Source organism: Mobula hypostoma, chromosome 20 (genome assembly GCF_963921235.1).
Source record: "Mobula hypostoma chromosome 20, sMobHyp1.1, whole genome shotgun sequence".
NCBI lineage: Eukaryota > Metazoa > Chordata > Chondrichthyes > Myliobatiformes > Myliobatidae > Mobula > Mobula hypostoma.
Window position 1 is genome coordinate 2,037,614 of NC_086116.1, and position 26,029 is coordinate 2,063,642.

At 41.7% G+C, this 26,029-nt stretch overlaps 1 protein-coding gene across 2 annotated transcripts in view; it reads right to left on the bottom strand.

Moving 5' to 3' along the window:
• Window positions 1-26,029, bottom strand: part of nedd1 (NEDD1 gamma-tubulin ring complex targeting factor) — a 76,735-nt gene that overhangs the window by 37,285 nt on the left and 13,421 nt on the right. For both annotated transcript variants that reach the window (XM_063072239.1, XM_063072240.1), the window contains exons 5-10: window positions 24,766-24,906; window positions 23,764-23,993; window positions 21,458-21,659; window positions 4,508-4,703; window positions 2,890-3,033; window positions 2,750-2,797 (exon numbers count right to left, since the gene is read on the bottom strand). In XM_063072239.1, coding sequence (XP_062928309.1) covers window positions 2,750-2,797; window positions 2,890-3,033; window positions 4,508-4,703; window positions 21,458-21,659; window positions 23,764-23,993; window positions 24,766-24,906 — 961 coding nt within the window. The remainder of the gene's footprint in view (window positions 1-2,749; window positions 2,798-2,889; window positions 3,034-4,507; window positions 4,704-21,457; window positions 21,660-23,763; window positions 23,994-24,765; window positions 24,907-26,029) is intronic.

Consider the following 26,029-nt stretch of genomic DNA (forward strand, 5'->3'; position numbering starts at 1 on the left):
CCTCCCACATTACAAAGATGTTCAGTTAGGATTAGGGTTAGTGAGTTGTGGGCATGCTACGTTAGCGCTAGAAGCGTGACAACACTTGTGGACTGCAAAGAGCTCATCCCTGGGAGAGGAAGGATATACTAAGATGGGCTACACCTGGGAAAATTTCTAAGACTGACCCAGGAGAGGACAAAGAACATTAATAGAGTGTGATGATCTTTTGTTTTTTCTCCCTCATCTTTCTCTAATGCAGTTTTTTAAAAATAATTGTCACTTGACAGTTTTTGTCTGTATCCAATCCCGGATCATTCTTCTTTTATCTCCATCTTCCCCTGAAATTGAACATAACACTTCATATTGCCTTTCCAGTTCTGATGAAGGGTCCCTCAACCAGAGTTGAAATGTCAACTGATTCATTAAACATGAATGCTACCTGATCTGTTGTTAAACTCTGGCCACTCCCAATAAAGACCACAATGGCCACAATGAAGACTATTAAGATCTGGTTGGAGAGGGCTGACTCTGCTCTTCAGCACCAATTCCAGCACACAGACTGGAGCGCGTTTGATGCCCATGCCACCACAGACTCTCAGGTTAACATTGATTTATATACCAACTCTGTCCCTGAGCACATCAAGTGTGTAGATAGAATGCCATCACAAAGACAAATAAGTTTTCCCCAATCTGAAACCATGGATGAACAGAGAAGTTCGCTTACTGCTCAAAGCCAGAGATTCAGCCTTCAGGTCTAGAGACTGGGAGGCTTACAGCTCAGCCAGGGCCAACCTGAGGAGGGGAATCTCTCACGCTAAACACATATATAAACAGAGAATCGAGGAGTATTTCAACTCCTCGGATCCCCAGCGCATGTGGCATGGCATATAGGTCATCACAGACTTCAAACCTCCTAGTACTGTGCCCCCTTCCAGCTCTGCTTCCCTCCCTGATGAGCTCAATTACTTCTATGCTCGCTTTGACCGAGAGAACAAGGAGGTCACCCTCAAAGCGGATCTCCCACCTGGTGAACTGCCTCTCTCACTTTCCACCTCCGATGTTTACGCCACCCTGAGCAGGGTGAATGTACTGAAGGCAGCTGGTTGGATGGAATACCTGGCCGTGTGCTGAGTCTGTGCAGGACAGTTGGCTGGGGTCTTCATGGACATTTTTAATCTGTCCCTGGGCCAGGCAGTTGTCCCCACAAGCTTCAAGATCACCAGCATTGTGCCAGTGCCAAAGCATTCCACTGCCACGGGCCTGAATGACTTCCATCCAGTTGCACTCACCCCCATCATTGCAAAGTGCTTTGAGAGACTGGCTCTATCACATCTGAAATCCTGTCTGCCCTCTACCCTGGACCCCCATCAATTTGCCTATCGCACCAACAGGTCAACAGAGGATGCCATCTCCACGGCACTTTACTCTGCCCTGACCCACCTGGCCAACCTCAACTCTTACGTCAGAATGCTGTTCATTGACTTTAGTTCGGCATTCAATACTGTGATCCCCTCCAAGCCGATCATCAAACTTCGCCAGCTTGGTATCAGCGTATCCCTCTGCAATTGGACCTTGGACTTTCTGATTAACAGACCCCAATCAGTTCAGTTAGACAACCTCTCCCCCTCCACTCTTACCCTGAACACTGGTGTGCCTCAAGGCTGTGTGCTGAGCCTTCTTCTGTACTCCCTTTTCACCCACGATTGCGTTCCTGTACATGGTTCTAACTCCATAATCAAGTTCGCAGATGACACCACGGTGGTTGGTCTGATCAGAGGGGATGATGAGACGGCCTACAGGGACGAGGTCCAACACCTGGCTGTGTGGTGTGCCAATTTGGCCCTTAAACACCCAGAAGACCAAGGAGATCATTGTGGACTTCAGGCATGCTGGGAGTCACACTCACATCTCCATCTACATCAACAGAACTGTAGTGGAGCATGTATCAAGCTTCAAATTCCTTGGTGTCCACATTTCCGAGGATCTCACCTGGTCCTGAACTCCTTCATCCTGATTAAAAAGGCTCAACAGCGCCTTTATTTCTTGTGGAGCATGAAGAAAGCTCACCTCTGTCCCAGGATACTGACGGACTTTTACCTCTGTACCATAGAGAGCATACTCACCATCTGCATCTCAATGTGGTATGGCAATTGTCCCGTATCGCACCGCAAAGCACTCCAACGTGTGGTGAAAACTGCCCAGCGGATTACTGGCACCCAATTGCCCACCATTGAGAACATCTACCATAAATGCTGCCTGGGCAGGGCGAAAAGCATTATCAAGGATGCATCTCACCCTAACCATGGACTTTTTTACTCACCTCCCATCCGGTAAGCGCTACAGAAGCCTCCGCTCCCACACCAGCAGGCACAGGAAGAGCTTCTTCCCTGAGGCTGTGACACTGCTGAACGTCTCATCACAGTGCTAAGCAGTATTGCACCCGTATTGTACTGTTTCAGTACTTTTATATTTGTGTGCTGTAGCACTTTCTTTATTCGCAGTTATTGTGTAAATAACACTATCTTTTGCCTTTCTGGTCAGATGCTAAATGCATTTCTTTGGCTTTGTATCTGTACTCGGCACAATGACAATAAAGTTGAATCTAATCTAATATTATAAGCTCTGAATCTTTGATAGCAAAGTTTACTCATAAGCATAAAGCTGTTCATAAAAGAACTATTTTAGCAATTACTGGCTACATTAAAAAAATATATCAAGACAAGTTGGTCAATTTGCTAATGCAGGTCAGCTGAATTTATAAGCATACCATTTCCTCTTGTCACAGAGTCTTCAGTTGCCTTTAATCCTGAAACATCTAGAAAAACAAGCCATAATTCATTATGACCAATTACCATTTCATGAACTAAGTACATATTCTCATAAGTATGCCAATTTAAATCAACTCACCATCTCTGACTGGTGAGAACATATCTCCAAAACTGTTCCTGCCAATATAATCAAGGTTCTTGAAATTGCCACTGTCATCGGCTCTTTTTGAATTTTCCACCTCTTTGGATGGAATGACATCCAAACTGGTACTATGTGATAAACCTAGAAACACATAGTAAGGGCAAAGCAGGTTATTACAAGTGAACATTCAATTTTCTTGCATTTTGTTAAGAGTAAGAGGACTCCCCAAAGAATATCACCATAGGCCCCAAGATAGGGGAACAAAATTAAGCCATGCAGCCCATCAAGTCTTCTCCGCAATATTTTTTCAACTCCATTCTTTTATCTTCACCCTTAACTCCTTTATCTATCTCTGATAAGTACACCCAATGACTTGGCCTCCACAAATTCAGTGCTGAAGAAATTTGTCCATCTCAGTTTTAAAGGAATATCCCTTTTTTTTTAAGGCCATGTCCTCAGATCCTAGACTCCAGCAAATGGGAAATCCTCTCCATGTCCGCTCTGTAACAGGCATGTTTCAGACCATCCCAAACTAAAGTTCATTCTTGGTGACATGAACTAAACAGTAAGATAGCAGTTGTGGTTCGTTGACCTTTATTTTAAAATTATAGGGATTGTATTGCACATAGAGCAAATTTCAGAAGTCGGGATCAATATGCTGTTTTTGCTAGATAGTGTAACTTAAAGGACAGAATGAATATCTAGCCCTTTGTGCACATGTATTAGAGAAGATACCCAGTCAAATGACTGGATTAATTCTAATTTCACCATGACTTCTCACTTATCATTCAGTTCTACAGAGCAACATAACAGTACAAAAAATAACATTAAAAGCAAACATACATGGTTATGTTTTAAAACAAAAGCAAAATTCCTACTGCCCTTTTACCTGATATTTCGCTACCATTTTGTTGCTCCGACATTAAAGAACAATGTGCAAATGGAATTGCATCAATATCAAAGTGGGTTGAAAGTACTCCTTCCCGAAAGAGAATTAAACTAGCTCCTATGGGGGGTTTGGGATGCTTGAAATGTTTTACAATAGCAGGATTTGAACTCACCCTCCTATGCTCCGACTCTGTACAGAAACCTTTCTGCTGATAAGGATAGGCAAATACAAAGAACATGCAAAACAGCTTTAACACAAGGACGGTATAGGTGACACCACGACAAGGTCCTCTGTCCCTTACAAACACACTGGGGCAGGAAAGGTGTAAAAAGAGACCAGCTGTCAAAGGGCAAACAGGGCAGTCATTTTAATCAAGGAGAGGGCCACACCAGTCATATCAAAGAGGCCTAAATCTGATCTGCAACAAACACATGTAATTGGTGTCATTTAAAAACTGTTCACTCTAAGCACAGTGTAGTGTATAATGGCCACTCAGGTACGCGTGACTGAGGCTATTAAGTACCTAGTCGGCAACAGTCTCCTGAACTGATAAAGCTGCAGAGTCTCCCAAATAAACAAAGGGAATCCTGGCTATTTTCTCGATTAGTTTTTGTTCTTTAAGAGTTGTCTCAAATAAACGGCCACCATGATTAAGCAATGACCCAATTAAACAGAATCCACTTTATTTATAATTTACTTTATTCTTATTTTAGGAAATAGTCCTACCTTTTCCCTCTAGATTAGCTTCATCACCTTTTTCTTCTGGAATAACTGGAGGTACTTTAACAGCTGATACAGTTGTCATCAATCCAGCAAAATCAGAAGTCTCTTTTGCAGCGTTTATGTTAGTTGAAGCCTTCTTTGTGGCTGCAGCTGACAACACGGACGAGGTCCTGTTTGCAAGGCTTTTACTCCCATTTGACTAGGAGAAAATAAGTTTTTTTAAATTTCTATAATGAGTATTTAAATAACATTAAATGTGAAAAACACAACTTTAAAGTTATTCTTCAGTTGTGCATGATCATAGAAACAAAGAAAACCTACAGCAGAATACCTACAGCAAACCCTACGACCCACAAAGCTATGCCGAACATGTCCTTACCTTAGAAATTACCTAGACTTACCCATAGCTCTCTATTTTTCTAAGCTCCATGTACCTGTCCAGGAGTTTCTCAAAAGACCTTACCGTATCCGCCTCCACCACCGTCGCCGGCAGCCCATTCCACGCACTCACCACTCTCTGCATAAAAAACGTACCTCTGACAACTCCTCTGTACCTCCTTCCAAGCACCTTAAAACTGTGCCCTCTCATGCTAGCCACTTCCGCCCTGGGAAAAAGCCTGACTATCCACACAAAAAAATGCCTATCATTTTATACACCTCTATCAGGTCACCTGTCATCCTCCGTCACTCCAAGACGAAAAGGCCGAGTTCCCTCAACCTATTCTCATAAGGCATGCTCCCCAATCCAGGCAACATCCTTGTAAATCTCCTCTGCACCCTTTCTATGGTTTCCACATCCTTCCTGAAGTGAGGCGACCAGAATTGAGCACAGTACTCCAAGTATGGTCTGACCAGGGTCCTATATAGCTGCAACATTACATCGGCTCCCAAACTCAATCCCACGATTGATGAAGGCCAATACACCGTATGCTTTCTTTTTTTTTTGGTGTGTGCCTGCATGCTTGCGAGTCTGTGATGATGGCTTTTGCGAGGGCATGTGCAATGGAGAGACATTGGCCAGACTTGGATTGTTTTCACTGGAGCTACAGAGGCTGAAATGAAACTTGTTCAATGTTCACAATTTCCCCCCTCTCTATAGCAGTTGTGTGAACAGACCATTGTTCTGAGCAAGAAATTTATTTTTTAATTTGTTTTTCCCAAATATGGCCTGAAAATTGTGAAGCACTTTAATGTTTTTTGGTAAAACTATGAACATTTAGAATAAAAATTGAACAAATACAGTTTTAATGGTTTGTATTAATTGGAAGGTATAATGAAATACAGTACAAAGAAAATCTTTCATGTTTAGTAAACTTCTCCTGGTCTGTCTTTATTACAAAGACATCAGTGGAATGATTGATTACTAACAATAAGCTACCGACTTCCATTCTGTGTTTATCGTTACAATTTGAAACACTGATAATTTAAATATGTTATAACACAAAATGCTGGAACTCAGCAGCCCAGGCAGCACTTATGGAAAAGAGTACAGATGACGTTTCGGGCCAAGAACCTTCATCAGGACTGGAGGGGGAGGAAAAAAAAAAGATGAGGAGTCAGGGTAAGAAGGTGGAGAAGGGGAGGAAGAAACACAAGGTAATGGGTGAAACTTCGGGGCGGGGGTGAAGTAGAGAGTTGGGAAGTTGATTGGTGAAAGAGACACAGGGCTAGAGAAGGTGGAATCTGATAGGAGAGGACAGAAAGTCATGGAAGAATGAAAGGGGGGGAGGTGATGGACAGGCAAGGAGATAAGGTGAGAGAGGGAAATGGGAATAGGGAATGGGGAAGGGGAAGGGGAAGGGGAAGGGGAAGGGGGACATTACCGGAAGTTTGAGAAACCAATGTACATGTCATGAGGTTGGAGGCTACCCAGGCAAAATACAAGATGTTGCTCCTCCAACCTGACCGTGGGACTATCGTGATCAAAGGCTCTGCGCATGGGAGCATATCAGTTACTGCGCAGCTTAGAGGGAACAAAAGACTTGATAGTAGTTTATTAGGCATAGACAGGGTTGAATTGTTTAATACTAGGAGGCATTTTTAAGGTGAGAAGGGGAAAAGGAGATGTTGGGGGCAAGTTTTTATTAAACAGTGGTGGGTACCTGGAATGGACTGCCAGTGGTTGCAGTGAAGGCAAATATGATAGAGGCGCACAAGCAGCTCTTGGATAGGCACATGGATGTGCAACAAATGGAGTAATATGAACATAGTGTATGGAAAAGAGATTAGTTTTAGTTACTCAACATCATGGGCAAAGAGCTGTTCCTGTGCTGTATATATGGACTGTACACATGCTAATGAACTAAAATCACAGGCATGGGATTCATAAATATTCTGTATTCTTAAATATATAGATAGGCACATGGATGAAAAATATGGAGAGCTATGTGGAAGGGAAGTGCTAGATTGATCTTGGAATAGGTTAAAAGTTTTGAACAATTTCGGGGAGCACGTCTTATAAGAATAGAACAGAACATAGAACAGTACAGCACATTACAGGCCCATCAGCCCTCAATGTTGGGCCAACCCTCAAACCCTGCCTCCCATATAACCCCCCACCTTAAATTCCTCCATATACCTGTCTAGTAGTCTCTTAAATTTCACTAGTGTATCTACCTCCACCACTGACTCAGGCAGTGCATTCCACTCACCAACCACTCTCTGAGTAAAAAACCTTTCTCTAATATCCCCCTTGAACTTCCCACCCCTTACCTTAAAGCCATGTCCTCTTGTATTGAGCAGTGGTGCCTTGGGGAAGAGGCGCTGGCTATCCACCATCTATTCCTCTTGATATCTTGTACACCTCTATCATGTCTCCTCTCATCCTCCTCCTCTCCAAAGAGTAAAGCCCTAGCTCCCTTAATCTCTGATCATAATACATACTCTCTAAACCAGGCAGCATCCTGGTAAATCTCCTCTGTACCCTTTCCAATGGGTTGAGTGAACTTGGCCTTTTCTCCTTGGAGCAACTGAGGATGACAGGTGACCTGATGGAGGTGTACAAGATAATGAGAGGCATGTGGACAGTCAAAGGCTTTTTCCTCAGGGCTGAAATGCTGGCGGCAGTGGCAGCAGAAACGATAAGGTCTTTTAAGAGACTCCTGGACAGGTACATGAAGCTTAGAAAAATAGAGGGATACGGATAAGCCTAGGTAGTTCTAAGGTAAGGACATGTTCGGCACAGCTTTGTGGGCTGAAGGGCCCGTATTGTGCTGTATGTTTTCTAATTTTGTGGGCTGAAAGACCTGTAAGAATGCTGTACTGTTCTACGCTCTATGTTCTAATAATCTCATTATCCATCGCTGGCCAAAGAAGAATTTCTCCTTAACGGCTCTATCAGAATACAGCACAATCCTTAATACATACATCAATGATCATCTTTCTATTTAAGGGACATTAAAGAAGCTCTTAGATGTGCAAATGGATTGCAAAAAGAAATGCAGGGCCCCCGTAGGCGGGAGTTAGATTGATCTTAGTAGGTCGGAACAACATCATGGGCTGATGGGTCTATACTGTACTTTAACATCTATGCTCATATCCGTTCTTAAGAACAACCCATGGCTTTCAAAATAACCACACCCCTGAATTACTCACAGTAAATAAACAGTATCTTTCTAAAATCCTAAAGTCTTTCGTGATGCCCATAATTGTGCACAATATTGCACCCGATGTCCAAGCTGATATTTGAGCTTTAGCACAACTTTGGTTTGCCTCTACTTTGCCTCGCTGTACAAGAACACTTGCTCGATCCTGATCTTGGGTACTACCTACTCAAAGCTTGTAAATTCTCTGTATGACCAGATGTTTTTGGGAGCTCCAGTTTCCTCCCACCTCCGAAAGACATTCTGGCAAGTTTGTTAGCTGCTGTGAATTACCCCAAGTGTAGGCAAATGGTAAAAGGAATCAAAGGGAAGTTTTTGAGCATGTGTAGACAGAATTGAATTGAATTGAGTCTAATAGGATTGCTCTCCTGGGAACAGACATGGGCCCAATGGACCAAATTGGCTTCCTCCTGTATCACAAGTTTAAGATTTATCAAGCCTACAAACGGAGTTTCCCCTAATTTGTGGACATGCTTCTCCAGTTCCTCCACAGAAAGGTACTTGTTGGATTATGTTCTTTCTCCACAATACGTCCCTCAAACACAGCATTTCACAGTTAACTCGCATTTAATTGTATCTGCAATGTTTTCACCCATTTCACCTATTAATGTCCCCTGGTCTATCATTATACTGCTCTCTATTTGAGTTTCATACTTAAAATTCCACCTAAACAGATAAAATACTATAAAATGTGATGCTACAGATGACAACAGATTAATGCCCCTCAATCTGAAGCCTTGAGGGTAGACTGGGATGAATGGGGGTGGTCAGGAGAGTAACAGGAACTTCACCTGCTGATTTTAACCATGGTACAATCAGCCTAAAAAAGTACAGTAGGAAATTTGTGAAATAACACCCTGTAATATCAGTCCATTTACAGCAAGCCCAATGAGGCCTTGAAGTGGGGTTGCACTTTGGAAATGATGTTGAAGGAATGAAGCTGAGCTGCTGGAATGAACATCTGTGGCAGAGTTCCTTGGCAGTGACATTTATAATTCAGTTAGAATAAACAGTTCCTGGAAAGGAAAAAGATAACACACAAGTGGCCGAGGAAAAGAGTGCTAGAAATTTCTACAGGAAGTAAATCTGTCTTAGGCCAATGGAAAGCATTCAAGGAGTTCAGGATAAAAATGTTTCACAGACTTGTTCTTTTTCACACTTATTTACTGTAACTGCAGCCACAAAACAACTTTCACAGCATTGATAATAAACCCGATTCTGATTCATAGAAAAAAAGTGACTAACAAATCTAGAGTGCCTGGATGAACACAAGGAGTCACAGATTTAAGGCAACTGGAAAAAGGATTAGGGAGAATATTAATATACGAAATAAAATCACACAGCTCTGATATGGTGGCTGAGGGAGAAGCCATCCATACATTTCAGAATTACTTGTGTACTGGTGAAGAACGATGGAAGGTGAGATTACACTGGACAAGCCTTTTTCAGCCTACGTGAACAATATGTGCTCATCATCTACCTTCTACGAAGTAGTTTTCTACAGTTCCACATATAGCCAGAAATTTCTTTTGGTTAGACTGAAAAGACTAAATTCCAGTTGACTTCATCTTCAACCTGGCCACCTTTAGAATTTTTCCTCCTTGATATACACCCATTTCCTCCTTCTGGCCTCCTTAACATATTTATTGGCACTATTCCAATCGCGGTTTCTCCCTCAAATTTCAATCTCACAAGTTCACATCCTGAATTTCTCCATCACAACTCTAATTCAGCCATTAAAAAACTGCACCTTTGGTCAGGGTTTTATGTTCTACCTCATAAGGCTAGATGCTTGAAGGTCCTTTGGAAGCTGGGCAATGACTGCTGAATTACTGCTACGATAGTCATGGAGGATTTCTTATTTTTTTAAATTTTATTTTTATTTGGATAAGGAGTTCACAATTATCATGTACTTTTTTCACACATATAACCTTTTCCATTTTTTATATGTATAAAACTACAATTATTTATACATTCTTAAGTACACATTGAGATGATATAAAAGCAAAATAAACATTTAAATAGATAATTATGTACTGTGGTAAATCTAATCTATTAGGCTAAGTAATGAAATTAGTTGTTAAGAAAAATGGTAATAATAGTTTCCATACAACCCTTCTGGACCATTTCCACTGGTCCAAAATGTTGCATACAAGCCTATATACCAACCATTGTAGGTGTTTATATCCCAATAAGCAATGTTCGTGCTTGTTCCTGCCCGCAGACATAATTATCCAATCCCTATGTACTTATTTACTTAATTTTTTCATTTTTTTTTATCCCTTTCCCAAATCTTTCCCTTTACTTGTGTTAATTCTCTATTTTCCAAAAAAAAACAACAAACATTTAGACTAGGGGTGCTTACGTTAGCAATATTACTGTGTTGATGAGAAGAGCAATATAAATCATTAGGAGAGTCATCTAAAGTCTGCTCGCATTGGGGTTATATATTCAATCCATTTATTCCAGATTTGATAAAATGTTTCTTTTTGAGTTCTCAGGGAGTAGGTCAACTTTTCCATTTTAAATATTTCCAAGATAATTTCGTACCAATCTTCTAATGTAGGTGGTATTGGATTTAGCCATTTTCTAGTGATTGATTTCTTACTTGCCGTTAAGAGGGCCTGCAGCAACTTTATATCTTCCTTCTGTTCAAGGAACAATACATGCCCCAAATAGAGCGTCTCAAAGTTCAGAGGTATCTGGGACCTAAGTACCTTAACTAATGTTCTATGAATACCTTCCCAAAATAGACTTAATTTAGGGCAATCCCAGAAAATATGAAAATGATTTGCCTCCTTGGAGCCGCACCTTCTCCAACACATCACATTTGTATCTTTATATTTTTCCTGATATGGGGTCTTGAGGTATCTTATAATATTTTTCCAACAATGTTCTCTCCAAGTCAAAGAATTAGTCGAGGACCATTGAAAGCTGCAGATTTTCCCCCAAGCCTCCTCTGAAAGTACCAACCCCGCTTCTTTCTCCCACTTCTCTTTAATATACAGTGTATTTACATTTTTAGCATGGGAGAGTGCATTATATAGGTGAGAAACTGATTTACTAGGTATTGAACTGCAAGCCGAATTCAGAATCTTGAAAAATTCTAATTCTACTGTTGATAGGTCTGAGTATCTACAACTCTGGTTAACATAGTTTCGTATTTGAAGGTACCTAAAAAAGTCATTATGTTCTAGGCCATGTTTGTCCTGCAGGATTTGGAAACTTTGTAATACTCTTTTATCTATAAATGAGAGGTAGGTTGTAAGACCTTTCTTTATCCATAGCTCAAATCTTTTATCTCCTCTGTTGGGAAGGAATTCGGTATCATATGCACACCATCTAAAGAGTTTTAGCATGTTATTAATTCCACATGAATTAACCACCTTCTGCCATACTTTTAATGTAAGATTTATCCAAGCATTATTAAATTTTTCCAACTGGGCCATCAATCCTTTGTCAGCTATTGAGGCCTGAAGAGGAAAACTGTCAACTAATCCAAATTCTATTTCCTTCCATCTAGCCTTATATTCCCTATTACACCAATATAACAGAGGGGTTATCTGTGAGGCATAAAAATAATTTCTCAGGCAAGGAAGAACCATACCTCCTCCTTCCTTCCCTAACTGTAAGGTGTTATATCGAATTCTAGGTTTCCTTCCTTGCCAAATGAAGCGGGAAATCCATTTGTCCCATTCGTCATGGAGGATTTCAAGAATATCAGGTTGATGCTTGATCGCAAGAGGAGGAATTTAACGAATGCCTATTTAGAGCAACTCGCGGTTGAGTCCACTAGGGAAAAAGCAATTATGTGTTGTGTAATGAACCAGATTCGATTAGGAAACTCAGGGAAAAGGAACACTGGGAGGCACTGATTGAATAAAATGATTGAATTCACTCTGCAGTTGAGGGGGAGAAGATAAAGTCAGATATATTAGTATTACAATGGAATTAAGGGAATTTCAGGAGCACGAGAGGGGAGTTGGCCAAAGTTGATTGTAAGGAGACACTAGCACGGATGGCCGAAGAGCAATTCCCGGAGCTACTGGGAGCAATTGAAGGCACAGGATAGACTCGTCCCAAAGTAGTAGTTTAAAAGGGAGTAGAGACAACCATGGCTGACAAGTAAAGGACAGCATAAAAACAAAGTGAGGGCAGATAATATAGCAAAAATTAGTGGGAAGCTAAAGGATTGGGAAGCTATCAAGAGGATATCAAAAGGTTTTTTAGATATAAAGAGTAAAAGGCAAGAGTGGATATTGGACCACTGGAAAATGACACTGGAGCAGCAGCATAATGGGGGGGCGAAATAGAAATAGCAGACAAACTTATTATGTACTTGCGTCAATCTTCAGTTTGCAAAATACCAGCCGTATGCAGGATATTTCAGAGTGTCAGGCAGCAAAAGAGTGCAGTTGCTATTACTAATGAAAACTTACATGTGAAGCTGAAAGGTTTGAAGATAGATAAGGCATTTGGACCAGATGGACTACACTCCAGGGTTCCGAAAGATTGTGGGGCATTAGTAGTGATTGTTCAAGATCCAGGAGATTCAGGAAAGGTGCAGGAGAACTGGAAAATTGCAAATGTCACTCCACTCTTTAAGATGTTTTAAGGAGGGAGGGAAGCAAAAAAAAAAGCAAGCAAATTACTGGCCTGACCTGGCTTCAGTGGTTGGGAAGACATTGGAGTCCATTTTCAAGGATGGGGTTTCAGGGTATTTGGAGGCAAATGATAAAAGAGGCCAAAGTCTGCATTGTTTCCTTAAGGCCAAATCTTGCCTGACCAGTATGTTAGAATCTATTGAGGAAATAACAGGCAAGATAGACAAAGGAGAGTCAGTGGATGTTGTTTACTTGAATTTTCAGAGGGTCTTTGACAAAGTGCCACAAATGAGGTTGCTTAGCAAGATAAGAGGCCATAGTATTACAAGAAAGATACTAGCATAAATTGACTGGCAGAAGGCAAAGAATGGGAATAAAGAGGACCTTTTCTGGTTGGCTGCAACTGACTAGTGGTGTTCCACAGGATTAATTGCTGGGATCTCTTTTCACATTATACCCAATGACTTGATTTGAATGACAGAATTGATGGCTTTGTGGCCAAGTTTGTGGATGATACAAAGATAAGTGGAGGGGCAGGTAGTGTTGAGGAAACAAGGAGTTTACAGAAGGACTTGTGCATCGAGGAAGAGAGGAAGAGGAGAGCCATCCGCAGTACCACCGATGCGGCAGAGAGGGCCTCAAGATGGCTGTGGCTCAAAAGAGGGGAGCCATGGAGTCATAAGTAGCGAGCCATCTGGACACAAGCTGGGGTCTGATCAGTCCCAGCTGGGTCACCTGGAGGAGGTTGTATGATGTTGAAAGACCCGAAGATTCCAGGAACATCACTGAAGATGTGTCCAGAAGCATCAATAGATGTATGTACACAGGATTGGGAGAATACTATTTTCTAAACAGGAAGAAAATTTAGAAATCAGGGGTATAAAGGGACTTGGGAGTCATTGTGCAGAATTCCCTAAAGGTAAACTTGTAGGATGTCAGTGGTAAGGAAGGCAAATGCAACCTCAGCATTCAATTCAAAAGAACTAGAATACAAAAGGATGGATGGAATGCTGAGGCTTCATTATTTTTTTAAAAAATCTTTAATTTAGAGATAGAGCGCAGAATAGGACCATTCAGCCCTTTGACCAGCGCTGCCCAGCAACCACCCCCGATTTAACCCCAGCCGAATCACAGGACAACTTCCAACTTAAGCATCACATCTTTGGAACATGGGAGGAAACCGGAATTACGGAAGGAAACCCATGCGCACACAGAAAGGAAAATATAGACTTGCTTACAAAGGATGCCAGAATTGAACTCCAAACTCCCTGAGCTGCAATACTGTAGAGGTTAACACAACGCTATTATAAGGCATTGGTCAGCCCGTAATTGGTATCGAGAGCTGTTTTGGGTTCCTTATCCAAGAAAGGATGCACTCACATTGGAGAGGGTTCAGGAGGAAGTTCACGAGAATGATCCTGGGAATGAGAGGCCTATCCTATGATGAGCGCTTGATGGCTCTGTGCCTGTATTCAATGGAGTTTAGAAGAATGAGGGGAGATCTCATTGAACCCTATCAAGTATTGAAAAGCCTAGATACAGCGGATGTGAAAAGAATGTTTCCGATAATGGAGGAGTCTAAGACCAGAGGGTACAGCCTGAGAATAGAACAATGTACTTTCAAAACAGCGATGAGGAGTAGTTTCTTTATCTGTGGACTTCATTGACATTGGGTATTGTGACGAGAATACACATAGATAAGATGTTAGCTGTCCTGTGTGATCAGCAGTTGGTCTGCCACCTGTCTTCAAGAGAGAGATAAGGAACACAATGAAACAGCATCTGGAGATGTGTAATGAAGGGACGGGAGAGAGAGAGCTGTCTGGAGCGGCTCCCCCTTTGAACCCTGAACTGTTTGAAGTGATGGACAGGCGATACCCCAGCAGGGGGATAAAAAGGGACAGGTTCACTAAGGCAGGACACACGACACCCGAGGTAACAAGACCCTGGAAGCGGTGCACCTCTCACGAGTCGGTGGGAAGTACCAGACAACGCACAGGGTGGAAAGGTACGATCAGCGGGAACCCGGTGTGTGTCCGCCCTTGCTTGGGTGCCGGGTTCACTGCAGAGGATCGACCGCATCTGGAGGAGGGGTCACAGTCGGTGACCTCAGGTGACATCACCAAGGACCTGCCCAAAAGCTGCTTGTGAGTAATTATCGCCGGTCTGTGAGTGGAAGCCGTTTCTGAATGATCAGTCGTTCCCGTTTTCTCTCTCTCTCTCTCCCCCCCCCCACGTTGTCCATCGCCATGGCAACGATTACTGCGAACTGAACTAAATTGGACTGAACTTTGTGTCACTTTGAAATTTGGTCATTTACCCCTAGACAACAATAGAGCTTGATTGATGCTGTTATCTTAATTCTGTGCACATGTGTGTTTATCATTGCTGAACTGTTGCATTTATTATCCTTTCGATTACTGTGTTGCTTGTTTCTTTAATAAAACTTTCTTAGTTCTAGTAATCCAGACTCCAACTGAGTGATCCATTTCTGCTGGTTTGGCAACCCAGTTACGGGGTACATAACAGTATATTTAAGCAGAGTTTGATAGGTTCTTGATTAGTGGAAAAGGCAGAATAATGGGGTTGAGAGGGATAATAATTCAGTCAAGATGGAATTGCAGAGCAGACTCAATAGGCTGAATGGCCTAATTCTGTTCCTATGTCTTATGGTCTACTTGAACTCACTGGGTGTTATGTGATAATTTGAATAGATGGTAAAATTCATTGATAGAGAGTGGGAGGGATGACACTACCAGTCAGGGAAAATGTTGCGGCAGTGCTCAGACTAGATAGCTTGTCTACTGAGGCTACAAGGGTAGAACTGAGCAATAAGAAAGGGATGACCACATTAATGGGATTCCATTACAGACAATAACAGTCCATGGGAATTAGAGGAGCAAATTTGTAGAGTGATCGCAGACTGTGGCAAGAAACACCAGGCTGTGATAGTAGGTGATTTTAACTTTCCACATACTGACTGGGACAGCCATAGTGTATGAGGGCTAGATGGGCAAGAGTTTATAAAATGTGTTCAAGCAAGTTTTCTTAATCAGTACACAGAGGTCCCATCTACAGAGTGCAATATATCTACAATTGGGGAATGAGACAGGCGAGGGGACAGGTAAGAAAACACTCGGCATCTAATTATCATAATGCCATTCATTTTAAAATAATTATGCAGAAGGACAGGTCTGTTCCTTAGGTTGAGCTTCTAAATTGGAGGCTAATTTTGATGGCATCATAAAAGATCTGGCAAGTATGGACTGTGATAGCTTGTTCTCTGGCAAAGGTGTACTTGGTAAGTGGGAAGCCTTCAGGTAAAATTTTGAGTGTACAGTTTGTATGTTCCTGTCAGAATAAAAGGCAAGGACAAAAGATCTAAGGAAAATTGGTTTGAGAGGTTGATACCCTGGTTAAGAAAAAGGTGTATGGCAGGTATAAACAGGAAGGAGAAAATGAAATACTTGAGTATAAAAAAAGTACAAGAGAACACCTATGGAAATCTGAGGCATGAGCATCAAGCCGACAAGGTGAAGGAGAATCCCATGAGCTTCTACAGATATACAACAAAGCAAAATGTTAGCAAGTGACAAACTGGCCCTCTGAAAGATTAGAGAGGTCATCCATGCATGGAGCCGAGAGATCTTAAATTATTTTTTCACATCTGCATTTACTCAGAAGATGGACACACAGTCTGCAGAAGTGAGGCAAAGCAGGTGTTTGCTGTATAGGCAAATTAAGACCATAAGACAAAGAAGCAGAAGTAGGCCATTCGGCCCATCGGGTCTGCTCCGCCATTTTATGAGCTGATCCATTCTCCTATTTGGTCCCACTCCCCCGCCTTCTCACCATAATATTTGATGCCCTGGCTATTCAGATACCTATCAATCTCTGCCTTAAATACACCCAATGACTTGGCCTCCACTGCTGCCCGTGGCAACAAATTCCATAGATTCACCACCCTCTGACTAAAAAAATTTCCTCGCCTTTCTGTTCTGAATGGGCACCCTTCAATCCTTAAGTCATGCCCTCTCGTACTAGACTCCCCCATCATGGGAAACTTTGCCACATCCACTCTGTCCATGCCTTTTAACATTTGAAATGTTTCTATGAGGTCTCCCCTCATTCTTCTAAACTCCAAGGAATACAGTCCAAGAGCGGACAGATGTTCCTCATACGTTAACCCTCTCATTCCTGGAATCATTCTACTGAATCTTCTCTGTACCCTCTCCAATGTCAGCACATCCTTGCTTAAATAAGGAGACCAAAACTGCCCACAGTACTCCAAGTGAGGTCTCACCAGTGCCTTATAGAGCCTCAACATCACATCCCTGCTCCTATACTCTATTCCTCTAGAAATGAATGCCAACATTGCATTCGCCTTCTTCACTACCGACTCAACCTGGAGGTTAACCTTAACGGTATCCTGTACGAGGACTCCCAGGTCCTGTTGCATCTCAGAACTTTGAATTCTTTCCCCATTTAAATAATAGTCTGCCCATTTATTTTTTCTGCCAAAGTGCATAACCATACACTTTCCAACATTGTACTCCATTTGCCACTTCTCTGCCCATTCTTCCAATCTATCCAAGTCTCTCTGCAGACTCTCCATTTCCTCAGCACTACCGGCCACTCCACCTATCTTCGTATCGTCAGAAAACTTAGCCACAAAGCCATCTATTCCATAATCCAAATCGTTGATGTACAATGTAAAAAGAAGCGGCCCCAACACTGATCCCTGTGGAAAACCACTGGTAACCGGCAGCCAACCAGAATAGGATCCCTTTATTCCCACTCTCTGTTTCCTGCCAATCAGCCAACGCTCTATCCACGTATGTAACTTTCCCGTAATTCCATGGACTCTTATCTTGTTAAGTAGCCTCATGTGTGGCACCTTGTCAAAGGCCTTCTGAAAATCCAAATATACAACATCCACTGCATCTCCCTTGTCTAGCCTACTGGTAATTTCCTCAAAAAATTGTAATAGGTTTGTCAGGCAGGATTTTCCTTTAAGGAATCCATGCTGAGTTCTGCCTATCCTGTCGTATGACTCCAGGTACTCTGTAACCTCATCCTTGACAATCGACTCCAACAACTTCCCAACCACCGATGTCAAGCTAACAGGTCTATAATTTACTTTTTGCTTCTTTGCCCCCTTCTTAAATAGCGGAGTGACATTTGCAATCTTCCAGTCTTCCGGAACCATGCCAGAATCTATCGACTTTTGAAAGATCATCGCTAACGCCTCCGCAATCTCCACAGCTACTTCCTTCAGAACACGCGGGTGCATTCCATCTGGTCCAGGAGATTTATCTACCTTTAGCCTATTCAGCTTCCTGAGTACTTTCTCTGTCGTAATTGTGACTGTGCACACTTCACTTCCCTGCCACCCTTGAGTGTCCAGTATACTGCTGATGTCTTCCTCAGTGAAGACTGATGCAAAATACTTGTTCAGTTCCTCTGCCATCTCCTTATCTCCCATTACAATTTCTCCAGCATCACAATTTCTCCAGCATCATTTTCTATCGGTCCTATATCTACTCTCACTTGTCTTTTACTCTTCATATACTTGAAAAAGCTTTAAGGTGGATAAATCCCCAGAACCTGACAAGGTGTTCCCTTGGATCCTGTGGGAGGCTATTGCATAAATTACAAGGGCTCCTAGCAGAAATATTTCGAACACCCTTAGCCACGGGCGAAGTGCTAGAGGGTGGGAGGATAGCCACAGTCGGAGGAACTCAGCAGGCAGCATCCAGGAAAATAGCAGTCGATGTTTTGGGCAGAAATGTCAAGTCCTACCGCAAGGTTTCGGCCCAAAATGTAGACTGTATTCTTTTCCTAGATGCTGCCTAGCCTGCTGAGTTCCTCCAGAATTTTGTGTGTTGCTCAGATTTCCAGCATCTGCAGATTTTCTCTTGTCTGGGATAGCTAAAGCTGTTCACTTGTTTAAAAAGGGCTCCAGGAATAAGCCAGGAAATTATAGGCCAGTGACCCTGACATCAGTGGTGGGTAATTTATTGAAAGGTATTCAGGGGACCGAATGTACCGTATAAGTATTTCAATAGACAAGGACTTATGAGGGATGGTCAACATAGCTTTGTGCATGTTAAGTCATGTCTAACTAATTATCATTTTTCAAAGAAATTATCAGCAAAGTGATGATGGCAAGGCGATGGATGTTGTTGATAAGGACTTGAGCAAAGTCTCTGACAAAGTCTCGCATGAAAGGTTTTTCAAGAAGGTTCATTCACTTGGTATTAGATGAAGTACGTTTGTAGTAAATTGGATTAGACATTGGTTTCAGAGGAAGAAGCCAGAGAGGTAGTAGATGGTTGCACTCGTGATGGGTCAATGATCTGGATGATAATGTGGTTAACGAATTTGCTAATGACACCAAGATTGAAGGTTTAGTGGACAGCAAGGAAGATTATCAAAGCTTGCAGAGGAATCTGGACGAGTTGAAAAAAATGAGCTGAAAATGGCAGATGGAATTTAATGCAGGCAAGTGGGGTTGTTGCACTTTGGAAGGACAAACCAGGGTAGGACTTGCAGTAGACAGTGGAATCTGGGAATACAGATCCATAATTCCTTGAAAGTGGTGTCATAGGTAGAAAGCTTTTGGCATGTTGGCCTTCATAAATCAAATTATTGAGTACAGGAGTAGAGATGTAATGTTGAAGTTGTACAAGATATTGGCAAGTCATAATTTGAAGTATCATGTGCAGTTTCGGTCACCTCCCTGCAGGAAAGATATCAATAAGATTGAAAGAATACAGAAAAAAAAATACAAGCATGCTGTCAATACTTGAGGACCCAAGTTTATAGGGAAAGAATGAAGGGCTTTATTCCCTGGAACGTAGAAGAATGAGGGAAGTTTGATAGAAGTAAACAAAATTATGATGGGTATAGATAGGGCAAATACAAACAGGTTTTTTCCTCTCAATGAAGTTGGGCAAGACTAGAACTAGAGATCATGAGTCAAGGGTGAAAGGTGAAATGAACATGAGGGGAAACAGTGTGGAAGGAGCTGCCAACAAGAGGTGAATGTGGGTTCGATTTCAATATTTAACTGAAATTTTGATGGGCACATGAATGGGAGGGACATGGAGGGCCATGGTTTGGGTGCAGGTATATGGACTGAGGCAGATTAGTACTTCAGCATGGATAGATGTGCCAGCCAGTACTGTAGTGGCATCAGCACCAGACTTCAAGGCAAATGGTCCCAAGTTCAAATCCAGACGGCTTCTTACATGCTTTCCATCTGTGCTGGATTGAGCATCCAGCTACCAACTCAGCATCAAAAAAGTTAAATGCTACAGAAACAGCAAAAAGAAATGCCACCTGATGCGCCACCATAAGACATAGGAGCAGAATTAGGCCATTCAGCCCATCGAGTCTGCTCCACCATGGCTGATCCCGGATCCCACTCAAACCCATACACCTCACTATATCTTTTGATGCCCTGACTGATCAGGAAGCTATCAACTTCCACCTTAAATATGTGCATAGACTTGGCCTCCACCGCTGCCTGTGGCAGAGCATTCCACTTTCTGGATAAAAGAAATTCCTTCTTACCTCCGTTCTAAAAGCTCATCCCTCAATTTTGAGGCTCTGCCCTCTAGTTCTGGATACCCCACCACCAGAGGGAACATGTCCTCCACATCCACCCTATCTAGCCTTTTCAACATTTGGTAGGTTTCAATGAGATTCTCCCCCACCCCCCACAACCTTCCTCTAAATTCCAGAGAGTACAGGCCCAAAGCTGCCAAACACTCACATGTTAACCCCTTTATTCCCAGAATCATCCTTGCAAATCTTCTCTGGTCTCTTCAATGACAACACATCCTTTCTGAGATACGGGGCCCAAAACTGTTGACAATACTGTAAGTATGACCTGACTAGTGTCTAGTAAAGCCTCAGATTTACCTCCTTGCTTTTATATTCTATTCCCCTTGAAATAAATGCCAATATTGCATTTGCCTTCTTTACCACAGACTCAACCTGTAAATTAGCTTTCTGGGAGTCTTGCATGAGGACTCCCAAGTCCCTCTGATATTTGAACCTTCTCTCCCATTTAGATAATAGTCTGTACTATTATTCCCTTTCCCAAAATACATCATACATTCCCCAACACTATTCCATCTGCCACCCTTTTTGCCCATTTTTCCAATTTGTCTAAGTCCTGCTGCAATCACATTGCTTTCTCAGCACTTAATCCTCCAGCTGTCTTCATATCATTCTCAAACTCTGTCAGAAAGCCTCAATTCCATTATCCAAATCATGTGAAAAGTAGTGGTTCCAATACTAATCCCTGAGGATCGCCACTAGTCACTGGCAGCCAACCAGAAAAGACTTATTTCCACTCACTGCCTCCTGCCTGTCAGCCATAAGACAGGAAATAGAACAGTAGTCCCCAACCTCCGGGCCGCAGCCCGATACATTGCTGCGAAGAATGCAGTGGTGCAGCGGTAGTGGGAACGCACCCAGCACATCTTTAAGGAAAAAGCCGAAATAAACAAGCTAATTAATTAGGTGCCGCCCGGCACGTAAATGTTGGCCCAGATCATCGCCTGAGGTTGGGGACCACTGAAATGAACTAGATGGACCCAAGTGCCTGTTTCTATACTGTAGTGCATTTATGTGGCCACAACATAAAATGACAATACTCTATTCCATCTCAATAAATGTGGATTTAAATCAGTATCGATATTACACAAGAACAATTTGATGAACAGTTCACTTACCCTGACTGGCGTGGGACCATTCTGAAACTTTAAGCACCGCACAGATTTCTTGTGGGCACTGACAACCTTTAATGGTGAAGTTGTCACTCGCAAATCATAGATGTAAATTTTGCCCCTGATGGATCCAACAGCCAAAGTTGCTCCATCAGTCATAAAGCCTATTGCAGTCAAAGGAGCCTCAACAGAAATAGTGCGCAATATCCTGTGAAAAACAAAATTCAGAAAAAATATCAGCACCAATGTTGGTGTAAATTTTGCTCAGCTTTGTTCTGAATGACCAAGCTGATGTAATCATATGCCACTCATTGCAAGTTTTTCTTGTATATACTGAATAATCGAAGGTACTTACTATTCTTTCTATTATTCCATAACTGTTCTATCCAAGAAAATATTCCTTACCATACCCCATCACACAACTATGCAGGAACTTCTACATCATTTGTGCACCTGCTTTAATGAATGTGAAATTTGATACAAAGAGTAAACACATAATTAAAGGGACAGGTATTAAAGTGAACAACAGGAATTCTGCAGATGCTGGAAATTCAAGCAACACACATCAAAGTTGCTGGTGAACGCAGCAGGCCAGGCAGCATCTCTAGGAAGAGGTACAGTCAACGTTTCAGGCCGAGACCCTTCGTCAGGACTAACTGAAGGAAGAGTTAGTAAGAGATTTGAAAGTGGGAGGGGGAGGGGGAGATCCAAAATGATAGGAGAAGACAGGAGGGGGAGGGATGGAGCCAAGAGCTGGACAGGTGATTGGCAAAGGGGTATTAAAGTGAACAAGTTGAAGTAAAATTCACTGAAAAAGGTGCCAAGCCAAAAAGCTCAAAATCTGTTGAGCTATCATTGAGTATTGAGTTTAGTACTTGGGCTTTACATATTAAAAATAACAAAAATGTGAGTGTTTGGTAGAATTGCATCTTAATGTTTTCAGTAGTGAGGCTTGTGACAGAAGCATGTTCTCTGATGTTGTTTGCTGATGAATTAGGAGGGGACACTTCCAAATGTGGCTATGGCCAGAAATTTTAAAAGGGTATGTCATATCTGATCCCTGTAATTGTCACCTTTGATATAATTAGCAATTTCATCTCCACAGGACTCTGGGATGGAGTTCATGACCTGCAGGTAAGGAGCCTGAACTTCGAACAAATATTAGGAGAGTACAGTGGCACAGCTAATAGAGCCATTGCCTCACAACCCCTTATTCTGAGGTTCCCCGCTCTCTGTTCAGGGAGACACTTCCCTGCACTTACACTGCCAAGCCACAAGAATTTCTGTTTTTAAGGAGGTCACTTAAACTGTTCCAAACTCAAGAGTATTGACCCAGTTCACTTAATCCCTCTTTTCCCAGAATCAATTTAATGAACTAGTACACTTATATTCTTCCCTGGATATTTAGATTGAAACCGGGTATAGTATTCCAAGTCTAGTATATGTGTTGGTTGGCTTGGACAAGGGCAGGCTGAATGGCCCAGTTCTGTCTCATATGACTTCACAGCTTGAGAAGGTCTCAAAATAACCTGAACAAGCACCTCCTCCTCCAAAACACTGTGTTCCTAATTGCTGCTAATTACATGTTAATATTCCTTCCAAACACCAACACCTTTCAAACTCTCACAATTTAAAAACCACACAAGCCTTCTACTTTTTCTCTATCCCATTATCTGTCATTCACTTAGCAAATCTCTGTCCCCAGGGCTTTCTGCACCCTCCTCACAAGCTACACTGCTACCCAAGGATTTTAAGCAAACAGAATTGGAGGCCTGCTGAAATCTCTATAGATCATCCAACCAGAAGTGATTACAAACATTGGAAAAGACAAAACCATAAAAGGATGCTGACACAAGTATGAAGATACAACGTTATATTACTGCATTAAGAGCCTACAAGATTTGGTAAATACAGCATCAAACAGCTACAAGGAACCTGTTGAAAGTACAACCCGGTTAGCAAATTTCAAAAATATGTACTTGATACCTCCCATGTCACAGCAAAACTTCACAGCGTGACATGTCAAAAATCCTCTCCAACAATCATATTAAATAGTTCTCAGTAATTGCTATATTAATTTTTTTCTAAATCATTTTACCATTCTAACATATCCCACAGGATTTGAGGATTTACTCTAAAAAACTTGCCCATATTTGACAATGATTTTAACTTAAGTGCAAATGTTTTCTTGATCCTCAGCAAAGAGCACATTTTATTTGTATTTGCTAATTACAGTTGGCCCATTGCCCTTTCAAATAATTTCATTTTTCAAGATGTAATGTACTTCTCATAACAGATGTAGCACAACTCACATTTTGCTAGAGGAATCATAGCAGTTGATTTTTTTATCCAGACCAACTGTGGCAAACAATAAATCATTTACTGGTGAAAAGCACAAGCCAGAAGCTGGTGCCTTATGAGCATTTTCAAAGGTATGATGACTCTGTTGTGTATTAACGTCCCAAAGAGTTACAGTGCCACTGTCATGGACACTTCCCAGCAAAGCCTTTTTATAGATGGAATACTTCAGGTCTTGCACTGGCTGGAAAAAGACAAAGAAAATTTAGAAGTTCACTTGTGGAAGAGGAATGAAAGTTCTTCAGAGCCAAAAATAGGGAAAAAAAACTAACACCATTTTCCAAAATTAACTACTGATCAAAACTCAAGGACAGTGGCGGGAACTTGTGAGTGGAGCCAGATGTGGACAAGTTCCTAAATGAGTACTTTGCATCAGCATTCACTGAGGAGTTAGACGATGATGTGATTAGGAAGGTGGTGGTGTTGTAGGGTATGAAGAGGATTTACAGGGAGAAACATCAAGGTGGATAGGTCCCCAGGACTTGATAGAATCTATATCGAGGGACAGGGCTGGGGCCTTGACAGAGATCTTTATTGGTCTATCAATATTGCACTTCCTCTGAAAATGTGTAACACTATATTCTGTTATCGTTTACCTACTTATTACCTTAATGTACTTGGGTGTGGAATGGTCCGTCTGGGTGGCATGTAAATAAAATATTTTCACTGCTTCTCTGTAAATGTGACAATAATTCCCTAAAGGAGCAATTAAATTTGCCACACTCTGTGTTTCCCCACATAATCCTGAAACTTAAAGCATTTCTTCAATTATCTGCAGAAGTTATTTCCAAACCTTGTCAGTTTTAAAAAGTGCACAAGTAAAAGCAAATAAATCTTAAATTATTTTTCATATCTCCCCAAAGTGAAATTTCTCAAATTTACTATCAATAATTTTCAAAAACAGGCAAATACACAAAAATATTAAACAGTTCCCAGCAGTGGTTAACAGTATGTACCTGTGTTTTGCCATGGCCAAAAGGTGTACTGGAAATATTTGTTGTAATACTGTGTACAATTATATCACCTCTGCAGGAACCAGACGCTATGTAGCAGTCATTCCAATTGAAGCATACGCAATTCACAGCCTCCCTGTGGTCCTACAACAGAAATATTGTTCATCAGTACGAAGTCATACACAGTTCGTATAATAAAATGAAAAATGACAGCTGTTTGATGAAAAGAAATCTGGTATTACCTAGATGGCTCCACAATTAAGAGTACAGAGATATGGGTGTACAGTTTAGAAAATTAATCTGGAGCACACAGAAATTGGAAATATTTTAAGACAAACAACTAACATTAGTTAAGGAAATTAGGTATGTATGAAAGAATAGTTCTATTGCACATTTTCTCTAAACTATTAAGTGTCTGAACAATAATTGTGGGAGTTAGCTCACACAGTCCAATATACTTCTGAAGTAAAATAAAAAAAATATAATTACAGACCCAACATGTTGGTGTACGGTGCATTGGCCTTCATCAATCGTGGAATTGAATTTAGGAGCTGAGAGGTAATGTTGCAGCTATATAAGACCCTGGTCAGACACCACTTGGGAGTACTGTGCTCACTCGTCACCTCACTACAGGAAGGATGTGGAAACCATGAAAAGGGTGCAAAGGGGATTTACAAGGATGTTGCCTGGATTGGGGAGCATGCCTTATGAGAATAGGTTGAGTGAACTCGGCCTTTTCTCCTTGGAGCGACGGAGGATGAGAGGTGACCTGATAGAGGTGTATAAGATGATGAGAGGCATTCATCGTGTGGATAGTCAGAGGTTTTTTCCCCAGGGCTGAAATGGTTGCCACAAGAGGACACACGGGAGTAGGTACAGAGGGGATGTCAGGGGTAGGTTTTTTTTGCTCAGAAGTGGTGAGTGTGTGGAATGGGCTGCCGGCAAAGGTGGTGGAGGCTGATACAGTAGGGTCTTTTAAGAGACTTTTGGATAGGTACATGGAGCTTAGAAAAATAGAGGGTTATAGGTAAGCCTAGTAATTTCTAAGGTAGGGACATGTTCAGCACAACTTTGTGGGCCGAAGGGCCTGTATTGTGCTGTAGGTTTTCTATGTTTCGATGTTTCTAAAACCAAAATCAGACATTCATATCTTTCACCTTGCACACAGTTATTCAGCGTTATTTCAAGAGGAAAGAAAATGCATAGCCTACATTAAGACCTGGTTCAGTAAGGTCAATCTGTAATTTGTCTTTACATGATTACACCT